The sequence below is a fragment of the Spinacia oleracea genome, chromosome 1 (assembly GCF_020520425.1).
Source record: "Spinacia oleracea cultivar Varoflay chromosome 1, BTI_SOV_V1, whole genome shotgun sequence".
NCBI classification, from domain to species: Eukaryota; Viridiplantae; Streptophyta; class Magnoliopsida; order Caryophyllales; family Amaranthaceae; genus Spinacia; species Spinacia oleracea.
Window position 1 is genome coordinate 112,358,380 of NC_079487.1, and position 19,373 is coordinate 112,377,752.

The 19,373-nt window shown below is 38.8% G+C and overlaps 3 protein-coding genes, 1 long non-coding RNA gene and 1 pseudogene across 4 annotated transcripts; 1 reads left to right on the forward strand and 4 right to left on the reverse strand.

Annotated features, from left to right (window-relative positions):
- Positions 1-5,561: 5,561 nt before the first annotated feature.
- Positions 5,562-9,530, forward strand: LOC130470281 (uncharacterized). Its single transcript, XR_008930292.1, has 3 exons — positions 5,562-5,870; positions 7,251-7,372; positions 9,184-9,530. It is a non-coding gene; the product is annotated as an uncharacterized lncRNA (long non-coding RNA).
- LOC110785464 (UDP-glycosyltransferase 76B1) lies at positions 7,715-9,688 on the reverse strand. Its single transcript, XM_021989900.2, has 2 exons — positions 9,199-9,688; positions 7,715-8,765 (listed from the first exon to the last, which is right to left on the reverse strand). The coding sequence occupies exons 1-2, from the start codon at positions 9,686-9,688 to the stop codon at positions 7,873-7,875; spliced, it is 1,383 nt and encodes a 460-aa protein (XP_021845592.1). The 3' UTR covers positions 7,715-7,872.
- Positions 9,689-11,180: 1,492 nt separating this feature from the next.
- LOC110785453 (UDP-glycosyltransferase 76B1-like) lies at positions 11,181-13,723 on the reverse strand (annotated as a pseudogene).
- A 141-nt stretch (positions 13,724-13,864) lies between these two features.
- LOC110785508 (UDP-glycosyltransferase 76B1) lies at positions 13,865-16,108 on the reverse strand. The gene is made up of 2 exons (XM_021989959.2): positions 15,477-16,108; positions 13,865-15,094 (listed from the first exon to the last, which is right to left on the reverse strand). Exons 1-2 carry the CDS (start codon positions 15,985-15,987, stop codon positions 14,235-14,237), a joined length of 1,371 nt encoding a protein of 456 aa, XP_021845651.1. The 5' UTR covers positions 15,988-16,108; the 3' UTR covers positions 13,865-14,234.
- A 1,220-nt stretch (positions 16,109-17,328) lies between these two features.
- On the reverse strand, positions 17,329-19,238 carry LOC110785506 (UDP-glycosyltransferase 76B1). The gene is made up of 2 exons (XM_021989956.2): positions 18,481-19,238; positions 17,329-18,282 (listed from the first exon to the last, which is right to left on the reverse strand). The coding sequence occupies exons 1-2, from the start codon at positions 19,157-19,159 to the stop codon at positions 17,417-17,419; spliced, it is 1,545 nt and encodes a 514-aa protein (XP_021845648.1). The 5' UTR covers positions 19,160-19,238; the 3' UTR covers positions 17,329-17,416.
- Between the last annotated feature and the right edge of the window lie 135 nt (positions 19,239-19,373).

Genomic DNA, 19,373 nt, shown 5'->3' on the forward strand with positions numbered 1-19,373 from the left:
CCAGCTCCGCCCTACTGGAAGTTCCCTCCTTGGGCTTCTCATTGGACTCCTCAACCGTGGGCCACCCCACCGTGTCCATACCCCTCCTCGAGCTTGCAATACCGTCAACCAGCCCCACGCCCACCGCCACATGCCGGGATTCTAGGTGCTCGGCCACAGCAAGCTTACTACATGTCTGCCCCTGCTCCTCCAACGAGCTACACCCCAACTGACATTGAGCAAGCTATGCATACTATGTCTTTTCAACCACCGGACGACAATTGGTACATGGATACCGGTGCCACGTCTCATATGACGTCCTCTCAAGGTACTCTCTCGTCCTATTTTCAATTGAGCAAAGATAAAAATAATGAAATTGTTGTTGGAAATGGTAGCACGATTCCTGTTAATGGTTATGGGAGCACTTCTCTTACTAAAACCGATCCCCCATTAACCCTTAGGAATGTCCTTCATGCCCCCAAGCTTATCAAAAACCTTATTTCTGTGCGAAAATTTACTACTGATAATATGATTTATGTTGAATTTGATCCTTTTGGGTTTTCCGTGAAGGATTTGCGGACGGGGAACAACCTAATGAGGTGTGAGAGCTCGGGCGCCCTTTATCCCTTCAACAACAATTTCCGGCCACCACCATCACTTTCACTTCCTTCTGCTTTTCATGTTGCTTCATCAGAAATTTGGCATTCCCGTTTGGGGCATCCGGGCAATGTTATTCTTAGTACTTTACGTAGAAATGCTTTGATTAAATGTAATAAGGCTTCGAACCAGTTTTGCAATTCCTGTCCTTTGGGAAAATTAATTAAATTGCCTTTTTACGATTCTTTGTCATTTACTACTTTGCCATTCGACATTGTTCAAAGTGACCTATGGACATCTCCCGTAGTCACCACATCCGGTCATAAATATTATGTTCTATTTTTGGATAATTATAGCAATTTCTTGTGGACTTTTCCCGTTGCTCAAAAATCACAAGTGTTCAACCTATTTCTATCCTTTAGGACATATGTTCGCACCCAATTTGAAAAGGAAGTCAAAACATTTCAATGTGACAATGGCCGTGAATTTGATAATCATCTCTTCCATAAATTTTGTGAACAACATGGCATGTCTTTTCGGTTTTCTTGTCCCTATACATCTCCCCAAAACGGAAAAGCGGAACGTAAAATTAAGTCCATTAACAACATCGTCCGTACCTTGCTTTGTCATGCCTCTCTACCTCCCACCTTTTGGCACCATGCTTTAGAAATGGCCACTTATCTTCTCAATATACTCCCCACTAAGGTTTTGAATTACAAGTCTCCGACCCAAATTTTGTACCAAAAAGATCCCACATACTCTCATCTACGGGTTTTCGGTTGCTTGTGTTTTCCTCTATTCCCATCAACCCAAATAAATAAGCTACAAGCTCGATCCACACCTTGTGTCTTTCTTGGGTATCCATCCAACCACCGGGGGTATAAATGTTATGATATTTCAAGTCGTAAAATTATTATTTCGAAGCATGTATGGTTTGATGAGAAGCAGTTTCCGTTTGCCAAAATTAACTCTTCATCTTCAAACACTTCATATGATTTTTTGGGTGATGATGTATCTCCTTTGCATTTTCATTATCTACATGGCCTTGCAAATACTCAACCACCTCAAATAGCCCAACCCAATCCAGCAGCTCATGTTGGGCCAACTCCCCCTTCCTCCCCCTTGGCCCAACACGCCAGTCCCCCTCCTGCAGGAACACCACACAATGTGGAGCCCAACTCTCATTGCTCCCCTACTCCTAGCCCACCGCAGCTGCGACTTGCCACCCAGCCCAGCCAAAACCCGCCAGCCCTGCCCCGGCCCAGTCCATCACTGCAGCCCACCCAGCGAATGGGGACCCGTAGTCAGCATGGGATATTCCGACCTAACCCCAAATACAAAAATCACGCCTTACATGCCTCTACCCAATCCATTTCCCCTATACCAAAAAATCCCATAAGTGCTCTTAATGACCAAAATTGGAAACATGCTATGCAGGATGAATATAATGCTCTTATTGAAAATGGGACGTGGGACTTAGTACCACGTCCACCTGATGTTAATGTGATTCGGTCATTGTGGATTTTTCGGCATAAAAAGAAATCTGACGGTTCTTTTGAGAGGCATAAAGCCCGTCTTGTAGGTGATGGTCAGACTCAACGGGAAGGCATTGATTGTGATGAGACTTTTAGTCCGGTAGTCAAACCGGCTACTATCCGGGTTGTTCTTAGCATTGCTTTATCTCGTTCTTGGTCCATTCATCAGTTGGATGTCAAGAACGCTTTCTTACATGGTAATTTGAATGAAACTGTCTACATGTATCAGCCCATGGGATTTCGGGATTTGACTCGGCCCAATCATGTATGTCTTTTGCGGAAATCTCTTTATGGCTTGAAACAGGCACCCCGGGCTTGGTACCAACGGTTTGCTGATTATGTTGCTAACATTGGTTTCTGTCACAGCCAGTCGGACAACTCTCTTTTCATTTACAGTCATGGTGCTGATATTGCTTATATTTTATTGTATGTCGATGATATCATCCTTACTGCTTCTTCAGATACTCTCCGGCGCTCCATCATCTCTCAACTGAGCTCCGAATTTGCTATGAAGGATTTGGGTCCTCTGAGTTATTTTCTGGGCATTGCCGTCACCCGGGATAATACTGGTCTCTTTATGTCTCAGAAGAAATATGCAGAGGATATCATTGACCGTGCCGGCATGTCACAATGTAAGCCTAGCCTCACTCCGGTTGATACGAAAGGCAAGCTTAGCGCCACTTCCGGCGCCGCTTATTCTGATCCGACACATTACCGGCGTCTTGCCGGTGCCCTCCAGTACTTGACATTCACCAGGCCCGACATCTCCTATGCGGTTCAACAAGTTTGCCTGTTTATGCATGACCCAAAAGTTGGCCATATGGAAGCTTTGAAACGCATCCTTCGTTATATACAAGGTACAATTGACTTTGGCCTACATTTGCATTCTTCCCCATTGGATACACTTCTCTCTTACACAAATGCTGATTGGGGTGGATGCCCGGACACAAGACGCTCTACCTCGGGGTATTGTGTATTTCTTGGAGACAACTTAGTCTCTTGGTCGGCCAAACGACAACCTACGTTGTCAAAATCTAGTGCCGAAGCTGAGTACAGGGGAGTGGCTAACGTTGTATCTGAATCTTGTTGGATCCGTAATTTGTTACTTGAACTACATTGTCCCATCTCTAAGGCCACATTGGTTTATTGCGATAATGTAAGTGCTATTTATCTCTCTGGTAATCCGGTACAACATCAACGCACTAAACATATTGAGATGGATATTCACTTTGTTCGTGAAAAAGTAAAACGTGGTGAAGTACGTGTTCTACATGTTCCGTCCCGCTATCAGATTGCTGACATTTTCACTAAAGGGCTTCCGCGCGTCCTATTTGATGATTTTCGGGACAGTCTAACCGTACGTAAACCTCCCGCTTCGACTGCGGGGGTGTGATAGAATACATAATTTGTAATTAATGTAAATTAATTATTTTTGTAATTTTGTAATTTCTAGAATAGCCTTAGCTAAACCCTAACCTAGCTATGTATCTATTCTGAGAAAATTAATGAGAAAGCACGGCAAATATTTCTCACAATTTTAAAGTAATCAACCACAATAATTACAAGTGGAAAAACTTCATGAAAACACCGGCAAACATCATAAAAGAAATAAAGTATATTAATCATGTGAAAATCTAGAAAAACATAATGTGAATTGTTTACAAACGACACAAATATTAAGCCCCATAACCGCAATCCCAAATATTGAAACACGTATTGAATAATCAAAACAATTAAAGTAGACTTACATTACGTAGATAATTTCCTTTGTTTTTCGTTTGTAATTCTCGTTCTTATCTTTCCTCGGTTAGCGATGGTGATGATAACGTGTTATGAAAATAGGGAGAAAATGGGAGAGCTGAAGAAAGAAACTAACGGTAATGATCTTCTACCAATCGACATAATATGTACACATACATATATTATATAGGATAGGGATGTAAGGGGTATAATGAGCATCCACAATACAATATATTTATAACAGTTGCAACCGTTATTCGGTAAAGATGTAAGTAATAAATGTAATATTCACTTTTCAAGATCCAAGTAAATACAAAGTACTAAAATGCATCATATATACGTTAAAATTAAATGTAGTATTCGCTTTTCAAGATTAGTAGCACACAAAATGAGTATTAATTATACGCAAGATGTAGGGAAAAAAAATTACGCTTTACTCGGTACAAGATTAATATCCAATATAGAGTACTAAAAGCATAAAATTACGCCTTTTGAAATTATTTTATTTTTAAGATGGTTAGTTTTATTTTAAAATTACCACCTTAAATTTGTCTAAAATTTTAAAATTACCACCAGTTAACATAAAATTTAACGATTTCTATTAAATGGTGATAATTTTAAAATTTTAGATAAATTTAAGGTAGTACTCCCTCCGTCCCTTAATACTCTCACCGGTTTGACCGGTGCGGAGTTTAAGACATCTGAATTGACTTATTAATTTAATGGTGTTAGTTGATAGTGGGGTATTTTTTTTAATATAGTTAGTGGAAAATGTGTAAGATTTGGGGAGTGGTGAGTGGGGGTGTGAATTTTTAAATGATTTTTTGTAGGGAATAGGGATGTAGGTGGGGTTAGTAAGTAAGTGTGAGAAATAATATAATGTAGGTATAAATTTTCATTTATAGAAGCGGTGCAAGTATTAAGGGACGACCCGAAAAGAAAAGCGGTGCGAGTATTAAGGGACGGAGGGAGTAATTTTTAAATAAATTTTATAAAATGATAAGTTTGAAAAGCTAAACTTTATAAGGTGATAATTATAAAAAAAAATTATAATAAAAATGGGTGGAGGGAGTACATAGGTACGTGCCTTGACTTCCGACCCGTTCTTCTCTCCTTTTTTTAGGGTTTTCAAAAGCTAGAGTTTTTTAGGGCGGAAATAGCCAAATTTCTTCGAAAATTTGGTGATTTCTGACCCGTTCTCTTCAATTTTGTTATGTTTTTGCTTTACATCTCAATAAACTACATATTGTTAGAATAGTAAGTACCCCTATGGTGGGTTTGATTCTAGTTAAGTTTTTTTTGTTTAGTTTAGTTCAAGTTGTTTCTTTGGTAAAACTTTGTGCGGGATCAAAGAGGAGGTCAATCTTTCGACTACAATCAGATGAATCAGACATAAATCATATTTGTCATGGCTTCAACAGATCTATAGACCCCTCGCCGAACAAGGCTGTAAATCACAACGATATAAATCATGTTTGATATACTATGATCGTAGCTATGGTGAAAGAAAGTTTTTATTTGATTTATTTGTTATTATGTATTTGTTAGATTTAAATCTTTATGCAGATTTCGTATGAATTTTTATCAATGAATTATTTTGATTTATTACCAAAAAAAAAAAAAAAGTACGTGACTTACTTATCTAATAAAGAAAAATAAAAGTCCACTTTTACTCTATGTAGTAAAAAAAATCAAGGACAAATCCGTAAATTAACTGTAATGTTTTTTTTTTTGGTAACATTTGGTTGGGACCCAATTGGTAAATCGGCGACGGCACGGCAATCGTAAAATTCTGCCCCGCCGACCGTCGGTTTTCAGTTCATCCAATTTCGGAAACTTAATAATCTCCGACGTTTTGCCAAACCCTCCATAACCTCTATTCTCATCACCGCCGCCCTCTTAAACACTGTCATTGAATGGGGAAAAGACGCCGGAGCCTTACATTTTGTGGAATGCGAAGGAAATTAAGGCCCCTAATGGAGAAGGCTGAAATCAAAATCAGTTAACCTACCTGGTTAGGTTAGATCAATTTCCAATCCATTTTCTGTGTTTGATTTATTTAACTCTTAAATTGATTGCGAATGTTTGCATTGCGTTTAGGTAGGTAAATGAAGGTTTAATTTTATATCCATTGTTTTTATGTTGTTTGAAAAGCTATCACTAACAAATGTTACATACTACTCCGCACTATATCAATTTTATACTCGTCTGACTTATTATTTTGTTGAATTATTGTGATTGTCGTCTACTCCCTCCGTTGATAAATAATAATTACATATGGTCATATGGTGATGAAGTGCTATTTTATAATGTTTCCTAAATTGCAATTGTTTATGATTGGGTTTTCCAAAATGCCACCTTCAGATTGATTGGCGCGAAGAATATGAGAATGATCTAACTATTACAGCGGATCTTTTAATAGTGTTATGTCGTATTACATTTATTACGAAGGGTTTGAGACAATGAGACTGCTATTTCGTTATGGTTGGAGTATTGAAAGCTGTGATCCTGAGTACTAGATTAGTAGGCTGTTGCTCGATTTTAGTACTTGATCAAGCAAATTTGTTTATGGCACATTTTCCTCGGTTTGGAATGAAATAAGGAAAATCCAAAAGAAGTATAGTTTGATTCCATTAGTTAAAGCTAGTGGCGACAGGCCCAGCAAACGCATATAGAGGATCTGCAATCAGGGCAGCACTAGGCTCCTGGTTTGCAGCATCGAGCAAAATCTGAGACAAGCAACCTCAAAAGGGTTCTGTGCGGCGATTGTTCATGGTAGATAGAACTGTGTAAGTGTCCGCATCAGGAGACTTGATATAGGTATCAAGGAAACTGTCATCCAAGATGTGGAAGGTGAAGTGTGGGAAATGGACAGGAGTTATAGAGTTGTAATGGATTTGGATGATGGTTATGGAGAAGTCTTTAGAGTAGAGGAGAGTAGCTAGAAGAAGCAGTGGGTTTATATGACCTGTCAAAAGTGCAGGTACTAGTAGTATTCTACGGCTTAGCTTTCTCTGCTGGATTACTTCTTCCATTGGAACTTTTGTTTAATTCCTCAAGATTTGTTTGTGGAGTTTTCTTTGTGTTGAATGTTCAGTTGTATTATTAGGATTTGGGGTTTGCTGCTGGTGCTTTCTTAAGCTGGTGTCAAATAAAAATCAGTCCGGTTCATTGACTTAAGATACATATTCCAAAACCATACATATGCTTTTTAATTTTATTTTAAGTAAAAACAGTAAATGTGTTTTTCCCCCTAAAAACGTTACTGTAAAGGTTTTAACTCCTTTTCTCGAAAGTATAATCATTTTGGGACAAATAACAAACAATACGGACTTACGGAGTAACTTTTATACGTTTATAAAAAAAAAAAAATCATGTTAGTTTTTGTGTCTCTGACAGATTTGACACATTGCATTATGGAGTTACTGTCAAATTCCTGAATTCAGTGATTCGTGGGACCAGTAGGCCTAATTCTGCCACTCCATTATCTTGCTCATTTGTTGGGGCGTCACAAGAATCAGGTAAAAGGAAAATGGTCTTTATTTATAAAACATTTGTATTTACAGAAATGATTTACCACCACCATAATGTACAAATTTATTAATAAGGGTTTCTGAAGAACATTTTTAACTCGCAAACAAACTGCAACTGTATAATGTAGCAAGTTGTCTAAGTGTACAATTGTACAAACCATTTCCATTAATTTTCTTCTGATTTGATTGTATGTCTAGTATGTAGATGCTCTGCTAAATGTTTGATGGAAGGTCTATGGAAGACATGTCCAGCTTTCTAAAGCAGTGAAGAAACGATGGGCATGAGTGATGACTAGCAAGATGCATGGAGAGCAGAGGGAGGAAGTGGAGTTGAAGAGAGAAACTATATATTTTGATTTTTCTGTTTGAAATGAGAAAAACTAGTTGCATATACAATACATAGGGACGCTATGTCAAGGGGAAATAAACGAGATCCGGTGCATGATCCACCATTTATTTGCTGATTCTCTGACGTTGTCTGAGGTTATTTAACTCCTCATTTTTTCAACACCACAAAATGATAAAATGTGACTAATCAGTCTATCAAATGATTCATATGAAGACTCTCCTTTCATGAGGCAACACTCTGCTTTCTCTTTCAAAGCAGTTATTCTTTCTCTCATCTCTTGGCCTTCCTTTTCCACCATTAATCTTCTGATCACCCTGTCTATTTCTTGTCTCTCAAGTTCCTTTTCCAACTGCAATCCAATCTTCAGAACATCGCTTATGTGTCTAGCATTCATCTTTTGATCGCCAAAAAATGGAAGGCAAATCATGGGTACCCCTTCACAAATGCTCTCGATGGTTGAATTCCACCCACAGTGAGTCCAGAATCCTCCAATGGCAGGATGAGCCAAAACCTGTTGCTGTGGTGCCCATGAGACAATGTGGCCCCTCCTGTTCACTATCTCTAAAAAATCTTCTGGAAACAAGTCATCATTTTTCTCTGACCCATTGATCAGCCTGGGTCGAGTCACCCAGAGAAAGGGCTGCTGGCTTTTGGCCAGTCCCCAAGCCACTTCCAAGAATTGTTCCTTGCTTATTGCTGCAAGAGTTCCAAAGCTGACATAGAGTACTGAATTTGGTGCTTGTTTATTTAGCCAAGTTATGGAACTTTGGTCTTGAGTGACTTTTCTACACGTAGAAGTTGGAGAGATTTTGTGTAGTGGACCTATCAGGAAGATAGGCGTAGCAAGAAAATTTCCACGAACTCTGTCCAGTATTGACCCTTCAAGTTCCTTGAATGTGTTGCAGATGATACCCTGACAGTTATTCTTGGTTTCTTTAACCATGCTAAGTAATACATCATGATGTACCTCCGGAGGAAGGTCTTTTACTTTAAGAGGTGGAACCTCCAACACTGGTTCTTCTTTTTGAGTATCTGAAAGACATGACACTACAAGAAATGAAGAAAAACAAAGACTGATTCTTGTGAATGAAATACGACAATTTCAGCGCGCTATATTCTTTTCTGATCTGTGTAAGCTTACTTGCGGTGCTTCCATTTCATTAGGGTGGTTAGTTAAGTCTCAGACTTATGTGTTAATTCTTTGGAACACTTGTGTGTGCATGCATAGCTAGCTAGGCTCTGCTTCCAATCCAAAACTCATGTTTTATACACCTTTTGGCTTGATGTTAATTTTACTACTAGAACTGAGAAAGAGCTAATTAATAAAATCCTTATTATTACACTGAAATGATTGCCTTTTCTCATTTCTTAAATGTCTCTTGGTTACAGATTTTCTGATATATTAATTTGATTAATGAATATATCGAAAATGATGTTTTGTGTTTTTTAGGTAATCAGGAAGTACCTTGGAGGGGGAAGTAGCCTTTTTCCTGCAGTAGTGGCAATGATTCATACAGAACGGAAGCCAACAGGCCGCCAGTTCTTAGCGCCAGCCTTGGGAGGTTGAGTTGGTCAGCAACTACCCCTGCAAACTCCCACAAAGGGTCTGATATCAAGCATGCAACTGGCTCCTTGTCCTTGAATGCGTCCTCCAGAATCTGGGATAAGCAATTCTGGAAAGACTCCAAACAGTTCTTATTAAGGATAGTTATGGTATCCAAAGAACCTGACAAAGGCGTTTTAGCTTTTGACAGGACATCTTCAATGAAGTGAAAGTTGAAGTTGGGGAATTCAATAGGATCCGGAGAGTTGAAATGGGTGTGAATAACAGTGATGGAAAAGCCCTTAGAGTGAAGGGCGTTTCCCAGGTTCAGCATTGGGGTTATGTGGCCTGTATATGGCTGTGGAAATAATACCACTCTGCAACAGAGCTTGCTCTCTTTCTGCTTCTCCATTGGTGGCTTTGGTGCTTTAGTGCTGGCTGCCTACTGTAGATTTTTTTGCTGCCTTTTATTGGCATAAATACAGAATGGTTCAGCCGTGCGGACTTTCTTAAAAGGTAATGGCTGTAATCTGCTTTTCTTTTCTATGCTACATGTCTTGCTTAAGATGGTAATGTTAGGTTGATAAACCTTTTGGCAAAATAGTCCACATGCAAGAAGAAGAATTTTCTGCTGCCATGCCGTTTGCCATTGTGCTACTGCTAGTTAGAGTTATCGATCTGTTCCTCATCCACATTCCTTTTCTGTGAAATTTGTCACCTCAAGGTTTAGTATCAGTTTGTTGAATTACCCTAGTTAGAGAGCATTAGTTGTTGGAGGAAGAAAAGTTTGTTTTGAAAACTTTAGTAGACCAAACTGAAAGAGTTACTTGAGAAGAATTTACGAGGTTCATGCTTTTTAGGACCATTCTTTTTGTGGAGGTTGATTAGTGGTACCCAACTTTCCGAGTGAGTTGATGTTAGTTGTCTTTTGTTAATTGTAATTTCGTTGTCAAACCTGAAATAACATAGACAACATGATATTCATTTTCTACTTATTTAGTAACAAGTCTAGACAAGACTTATTTTCAATCGTTAAACAACAATTTTTGTTGTCAAACCTGAAATAACATAGAGGATACGAAATTCAGTTACTACTAACTTAGTAACAAGCCTAAACAAGGGTCATCTTCAATAATAATAAAAGAAACATTCTGGAGAACGGGTAAAATTTAATTGCCTTTTAGTAGTTATCAACTGATCCTGCATTTAATTCTCCTAATCTCCATATAGTATTCTATGGTAATACTATTTTTAAGGTGAATTAAACAACATTTATGTATAATCTACATTATTTTAGATGCATTTACACTTAATTTTATTATTAGCACGCTATCCTCACCTATTTACAATATTAGAAGTAATAGTATACTGCCATTTTGGAGTAACTTCCCTTGGGAAGATAATTCAAAAACCACAAATAGCTATTAAGATGTATGTCTCATCATATCACCCTCAATCTAAGAAAATAAGAATACTTGTATAAACTTATTTGTGATAATCAGGAAAAGGTGGTGTTGGTCACCAATATAGTCTATAGCATTCAGAATACAGATCACATTCTAAATTTATCAGTAAAAGAAGGTGCAGATATGAAAAGTTTTTTGTACCAATAAGAAGAGAAAAATACACCCCTTTTAAATATGAGAAGCCAAAGGGGTGTTAAGAGCTGTTAGAAAGTTGAGAAGACTCTTTCTGTCCTGATTGTTTAGCGTCTCTTTCTAATAGAGAGAAATATAATTGACATCACCACCAGAGAAAGCCTCACGGTTTGGATGATGGCATAACAAAAACTATGGCACTTTTGATAAAACACAGCAAGTTATAGAAGTCTAATTATATTTTGTACAATGATGGTCGAAGTTTTGCATTTGCTTAGGTAAGTTAAAATTTATTACGAAGACAAAAAAACAAGAATATGACGATTTCAAATATACAGTTGAAATTGTTGAATATACAATCAGAAGGAGTACAAATGTACAAAGGAGTATTATTTTCTCCTCAATTTATGATGCTATATGCAAGTAAAATCAGTGTGCTTCAACATACGATCAAAGTTGTTGCTTATACAACAAAATAGTATTGTGATATGCAAATTAAGACCAATCTCAAATCCATTTTTCTTATCTTTGTTTCAAAGACAATTGAATTTGCCTCTTGAAGGTGGCATGTACCTCGATCTTAGTTGCTTTTCACGAGTGAAAATAAGATGTTATGAATGAGTAGTGACTAGTGGAGTTAATCATTGCTAACTTCCTGTTGTGTATTAACATATGTTACTTTAATGGCTTGTTAAATGCTGCTCGGATTTTGTTCTTCATTCTGCAAATTTAGTAGGTATATTCTGTTCTTGCAATTTGTCTGAAAAAATTAAGTTGTCCCCGATGGCACAATAGATAAGTATACTAAAAAGTTAGTAGGCAGCTAGTGAGGTTTTCCAAGGATTTGTACGAGGAGCCGTTTTCCATGAAAGAAAGAATTGCCTTTTCCTTCGGAGCTGTGATTCTGTTTCTCATTGCTTCACTTTCTTGTTCCAGTTTTCTGATTGTGCTCTCTATATCTCCCCCATCCATCCCCTTCTCTAGACGCAAACCAATTTTCCAATTGTCACTTAGGTGCCTCATGTTCATAATTTGGTCAGCAAAGCAAGGTTGGCATAGCATTGGGACCCTTCCACTAGTGCTCTACATGATTGAATTCCATCCACAGTGTGTCCAGAAACCTCCAACAGCGGAGTGGCCTAAGACCTTGTTTTTGAGGTGCCCAGTCGACAATGTGTGCTCTTTGACGTACCATGTCTATATAACCCTCTGGCAACAAGAGTGGATCATTTTCTTTCTGATCCTTCAATCAACCCGTTGCGAACCACCCATAGCAAAGGCTGTTTGCTATTAGCCAATCCGTAGGCTATCCAGAAAACCAGCTTTGCTCACTGCTGCAATGCTTCCAAAACTGACATACAGAAGAGACTTGGGTGCTTGTGTATTTAGCCATGAAATGGAAGTATGGTCTGGTGTCCATATACTCACCTGAGAACTTGGTGAGTTCTTATGTATTGGGCTTAGTGGAAAGATGGGGATGGGAAGGACTTGGTGTATTCTTGTTATATAGGAATCTTCAAGCTCCTTGAATGAGTTGCAGATGATTGAGAAGTTTCCATCTCTTTTACTATATTGACCAGTAGGTTATGTTCTGCCTCTGGAGGTAGATCTTTGACTCTGAGAGGTGGAAGCTCCGGCACTGATTTGTTGAATTTAGTGTCTGAAAGTTATTGAGTGTTAGAAAGGGAATGTTCTAAAGATGGATAGAAAATTTTCTAATCAGCATTTGTTATTTATGACCTCCATCCGTTTGTTTTTAGTGTCTTACAAAATCGGTATATGATTGATGTTGTCTAGTTATTGTGATCAAAGTTGAGAAGGCCATTAATATTCTTTCAATCCCTAAAATTTTGGTGTGTAACAGTTAAAGTCATATTTGAGGTGAAACCTTAACCCATATTTTATGCTGATACAGTGATACCAGATTTTTACTCTGAATGGTTCTGTTCAGTAACAAGCTGACAAAAGAAATTCAGACTTAAAAGAATTCATTTAAAGCCCTGTAGACAAAATCCAGCCTCGCGGGACCAGATTTAAGAGAAGCAAAGATGTTGAGGTTAGTACCTTGGATAGGGAAGTAGCCCTGTTTGTGGAGAGATGGCAGGGACTGATAAACATAAAAGGTAGACATGCTAGCACACACCAAACATGATCCTTGGAAGGCTGAGGCTACTGGCAACAGACCCAGCAAATAACCACTCAGGATCTGCAATGAGGCAACCGATGGACTCCTGTTGTGTGGCAGCATTCTTGCTTAAAATGCCGGACAACAAATTTCTGAATGGTTCTAAGCAGTTTTTATTAAGGGAAGCTAGGACTGTGATTATATTGCTTGGTGCAGATGTGACATCGTAAAGCCATCATCCAGAAAGTGGAAGGCGAAATGCGGGAAATGGGTAGGATCAAGAGATTTGTATTTTGTTTGGATGATGGTGATGGAGAAGCCTTTTGAATGGAGAATAGTGCTAGGTGAAACATTAGTGTTATATGGCCTTGAAATGGTAAAGGAAAAAGGAGTAGTCTTAAACCCATCTTAGTTTGCTGCTTCTCCCTCCTCTGGAATGTTGGTTAATATCTAGGATATTAATTCAAAGCTTCACTGTAATCAGTATTTATACATAACCATGTATTTCTTTCTTAGAAGGGTCAAATGAGGGTAATATGAAATCTTAGTAAACCATCTTTTCAAGGTACGTGTTATCACACTGCTTTTGAAATTTGCCTATTGAAATTTGGTTGGAAAATGACAAATGGAGAAGAGATCATACATGTTTGCGTATAGCATCGTGCACTGCTTAATGTTATATAGCACGTGATTTATGGCTCAACTCTTCCATTGGTCTTTGTTCTGTTACCGAGTCTGCTGCGTCTCAGATTTTAACCTCAACATGGTCCAGTACGGTACTAGCAGTGTGTGTAATTAGCAATTTGGAGAGAAGGTATGGGAGATTGAGAGGAGATAAAGAGCCTTCTTTTCCGGGGATCAAGAGTTAAGAAAATCAAAAGACAAACACCTATATTTGGTTGATGTCAATAAACAATGATACAGTGGATAGATGAATCCAAATGGTAGTAGGTAGCTGTTAAGCCTTTCTAAAGATACATATGAAGAACCATCTTCCTTGACACAAAGAACTGCCTTCTCCTTCAAAAATGCGACACAAAGAACTACCTTCCAGCATCAGTTTTCTGAATTCATGAATAAGTTTCAGACTCTACTGTATGATTGATATGGAACTTTGTTTCCTCTGTTTAAGCTTCAGGTTTCTGGATTTATGAATAGGTTCCAGTGTTCTTAATCCAACAAGTTTCCTCAGCTTTGATTGATTGATGCCAATATTTGATGATACAGAGAGATGATTAAAACGATAGTAGGTAGCTGGTAAGACTCTTTATAGCTTTGTTCGAAGAGCCACCTTCCTGGAGACAAAGTGTAGCTTTCTCCTTCAAAGTTGTGATTCTGCTCCTTGTCTGTGCACCTTCTTCTTCCAGCATCAGTTTTCGTATTTCCCTTGCTATGTCTTCCCTCTTTAGGGCCTTCTCCATTTTCAATCCTATCCTCCAACCATCACTCACGAGCCTCGCATTCATATCCTGGTCAGCAAAGATAGGCTGGCAAAGCATTGGTACTCCTTCACAAATACTCTCCAAAGTTGAGTTCCATCCATTGTGAGTCCAAAACCCTCCAACAGCTGGGTGGGATAAAACCTCTATTTGAGGTGCCCACTTGACAATATATCCTCTTTCACCCACCATTTCAAGGTAGCCTTCTGGCATTGAGTCATTGGCTTCTGACCCTTGAATCAATCCGGGGCGGACTACCCATAGGAAAGGCACCATGCTTTCAAGCAATCCCCAGGCTAGGTCAAGAAATTCAGCTTTGCTCATTGCTGCAACACTCCCAAAACTCACATACAGTACAGACTTGGGTGCTTGGGTATTAAGCCAAGCAATGGAAGTTTGGTCTTGCTCCCATATGCTGACAGCAGAAGTTGGTGAGTGTTTGTACATGGGACCTATAGGAAAGATTGGGATTGGAAGGAATTGGTGTACTCTAGCTATTGAAGAATCTTCTAGTTCCTCAAAGGTATTGCATATAATTCCTTGTGAAGTCTTGGTTTCTTGGACTAGAGCTTCCAGTAGGTCATGTGTAAACTCTAAAGGAAGGTCCCTGACTTTAAAAGGAGGAAGATCTGGCAGTAGTTCGTCTAATCTGTTATCTGAAATGCTTGAGAAAAAGAGAGAGAGGGGTGAAGGATTTGACAGAAATATAATGACTTAAAGTTCAGTAATCATTAGTAAAACAGCTCGACACATACAATTTCTTTCCATCCTTATCTTTCCTATCTACACATAACATTTGTACACCAGCTGAAAAGCCATTGAGTATACCTACCTTTAGGTACACTTGGGTGTACAGTACGATAGAATTTGTGCCAAATATACTTTTTGTTTAGTACATCAATAAATTGGAAGTAGAAAATCAGGCATCTGGCAAAAATCTCTTGAAATTTTTTTTCCTAAAATCCAACCGAGTTCGACCTTCTGACTAGACAATATCTAGGGAAAGAATAGATATCAAGATTTGAACTTTGAAGTTACCTTGTGGAGGGAGATAGCCCTTTTCTCGTATAGAAGGCAGGGAACAATAAAGCAGTAGAGTTGACATGCTACCTGTCCTCAGCACCAGCCTAGGAAGGCTAAAGCTTGTAGCGACGGAGCCAGCAAATTTCCACATTGGATCTGCTATCAGAGCCGCAATAGGATCCTTGTCCGCAGCAGCAGCAGCTTCCGCCTCGTGCAAAATTTGAGACAAGCAATCTCGGAATGGTTCTGAGCAGCTATTATTCATGACAGATAAGACAGCAAAAGAATCAGGTGGAGGGGACTTAGAATATGACTCAAGCAAGCTGTTGTAGAAGGAACGGAAGATGAAGTGTGGGAAATGGGTAGGATTTATAGGATTATAAGGAGTTTGGATAATGGTAATGGAGAAACCTTTGGAGTGTAGGAGAGTTGCTAGATGAAGCATTGGGTATAGATGGCCATGAAATGGTGCAGGAAACAATAGTAACCTACGTCCCAGCTTGCTCGGCTTGTTCATCCTTTCCATTGAAGCTTTTTGTTGTTTCCTCTAGATTCAAGCCCCTACATTTACTTTGGTGGTCTTTTGTTCTGTTAGATGTGAGACTTTGCCGTCATATTATTATATGGAGTTAGGTTTTTATGTGCGATATTCCCTTTATTCCAAAATAATCACACCCTTTTATTATCGGAGGTCTCAATCAGAATGCTCTTCATTTTCATCCTGCTTATCCTTTTCTTTGTCTTTTACAGTATTGTCTTTTGTTTGTGTATGTGTGACCAAGCACTGTCTTGTTCTCACTTCTCAATGCCTACCTTGTTGTGTAGTTGCATGCTTCTATGTACTTTAGATTTATATGTTTGTTGGTTTCCCACCGTATTTGTTCTCTAAACTTTGTTAGTTTAAGACATGAACTTAATTTATATATGTATACTATAGAAAAGGCACTAATTCCAGAATTTGTAATGTTAACTGTCGAATTCATGGGAGCAATTTGGCCTTGTTCTCGACTTTCGACGTAATTGTCTTATTTGTTTGTTGGGCCGAATTTGAACCGGGTTGGGGAATCCAGACCTGGTTAGACTGGGTTGTTCATGGGTTGTCTGGGGCTTACCCAACTTGGGTTGGGCTGTGTGCTGGGTTTGGAAGCAAGTTTTGGTGTTCCCCCCCCCCTGAAAATTGGGTATTTGTCTATTTGATAGACCGGTTGAGGCCAAAATCAACCCCCGGAGACATACCAGGTCGGACCTGATTGTCCTATAGACTGAGTTCCATACTTCCATATAGCATCTTTAGTACGGAGTAAGAAAGTAAAGACCAAATTAACAATGTTCTCTGTTTAGAGGAACTCTATGTTCTCAAATTAGTTGCTAATTGCTACGGTACATTTAACTTTTCATTATCTCAGAAAATAAAGGAAAAATTCTCAAATTAACAATGGTGTTTGGTTGTATTGCTTACTCTTGGTAAATAATATCAATTCTTATTTGCCAAAAAAACAATGGTTTCAAATCAGTACCTAAATATTGTAATTTGGTACGAACCCTCCTACAAGAGAGGTGGGTAGCATTTTCATCTTATGACTCGTGATTTATCTAAAACAATATTGTTTGGTATGAAGTAAAATTTGTGTTCAATGTTATAAGTTTTGTTCTTTTAATGTTTATTTGGTACTGTAGATTGCCTAATTATTCTTGCCTTTCTGAAAGTCGTATAATGAACACTAATCCACTGTTGTATTTATGACTTTACAAGTTAACTAATTATCTCTGACATTTATTTGATAATACAAAATTAATTACTTTTTACTTGGTAGAAAAAATTTCGTGTTAATTTGAAAACTGTGATTCAGAACTAGGAAGAATGATGTGCATCGTACTAATTGGTGTTAGGCATTTTTCTGTTCTAATGAATTTTCTGAATGAAATAACTAGTCTTCAATAATACAGTGGATATGTCAAAATGATAATAGGTAATTAGTGAGGAATTCTAAGGACTTGCAAGAGGAGCCACCTTTCATAAGAGAAAGCGTTGCCTTTTCTTTCAGAGCTGTGGTTCTGTTTCTCATTGCTTCACCTTCTCCTTCGACCATCAGTTTTCTGATTGCCCTCTCTATTTCACCCCTTTTCACTCCATTCTCCAGCTGAAATCCGATTTTCCAATTGTCAATTACATGCCTCGTGTTTATAGTCTGGTCAGCAAACAAGGGCAGGCAAAGCATTGGCACCCCTTCGCTGATGCTCTCAATAATTGAATTCCATCCACAATGTGTCCAGAAACCTCCTATAGCAGGGTGGGCTAAAACCTCTTGTTGAGGTGCCCAGTTGACAATGTTCCCTCTTTGGCCTATCATGTCTGAGTAACCCTCAGGCAAGGGTAGTGGATCAGTTTCAGTTGATCCTTCAATCGAGCCACGACGAATCACCCATAGGAAAGGCTGCTTGCTGTTGGCTAATCCGTAGGCTATCTCTAGAAAATCAGCTTTGCTCACTTCTGCCATGCTCCCAAAACTAACATAGAGTACAGACTTTGGTAACTGTGTATTAAGCCATGAAATGGATGTATGGTCTTGCGTCCATATGGTCGCCTGAGAACTTTGTGAGTTCTTGTGTAACGGGCCTATTGAAAAGATGGGGATGGGAAGTGCTTGTTGAACTCTTGTTATATAAGAACCTTCAAGCTCCTCAAATGTGTTGCAGATGATTCCTTGAGAACTCTCCATCTCTTTCATAATATCAGCCAGTAGGTTATGTTTTGCCTCTAGAGGTAGATCTTTGACTTTGAGAGGTGGAAGCTCTGGTACTGGTTCGTCAAGTTTAGACTCTGAAATATGTGTGTGTAAGAGAGAGGGAGAGCCGAAGAGGAGGTCAAACCATTAAGGAGGGACAATTAGAATTTTTTAACATTAAACATACAGATGTTAGGAGTTGTTTATTATGTAGTGAATTAGAATTCAAAGTTGCAAGTAATAATGGATTGGCATTTTAAATCGTCAGGTAATAAAGATGTTGCGTTTATTACCTTGGAGAGGGTAGTAGCCCTTTGCTCGGAGAAATGGCAGGGATTGATAAATATAATAGGTAGACATGCTAGCACACCTCAGCACGATCCTAGGGAGGCGGAGGCTACTGGTAACAGAACTTGTGAATGACCACATAGGATCTGCAATAAGGCAAGCGATGGGCTCCTGGTGTGTGACACCGTTGCTCAAAATCTGGGACAAGCAATTTCTGAATGGTTCTGAGCAGTTTGTGTTAAGGTCGGTTAGGACTGTTTGATTACTTGGTCCAAATATGGCATTATCAGGTAATCCATCGTCCAAGAAGTAGAAGGTGAAGTGAGGGAAGTGGGTCGGATCGAGAGATCTATAGTTTGTTTGGATGATGGTGATTGAGAATCCTTTTGAGTGGAGAAGAGTTGCTAGATGGAACATTGGTGTAACATGGCCTTGCAAGGGTAGAGGGAATAGGACTACTCTTACCCCCATATTGCTTTGCTGCCTCGCTCCCTCCTTTGGATCTTTGGTTAATATTTGAGACATTAGTTCAAAGGCTTCTCTAGTAGTCTTGTTTTCTGTAATATGTTGTATAGAGTTGAGTACGCCCTGAAATGGCCACTGCTTCAGCAGGAAATTTATAGAGGATGTAGAATCTGAAACTTTGTCTATTGAAAATAACCAAATGGAGAAGGATCCGTGCATGCGTCACAACACTATGTTTACTACTCATTCCCATGCATGGGACAACTGTAGACTCCAAGCTATCCCCCTCCCACGGTCCCCACTGCATTGGTGTGTTTGGCTGTCAAGGGAATTTGCAAATGCCACTTCATTACATTTTCCACCCAGAATGAAAAACTGCAACTGACATTTGCAAATTCACTTGACAAAATTGGACCTGAAAAACAAATAAATT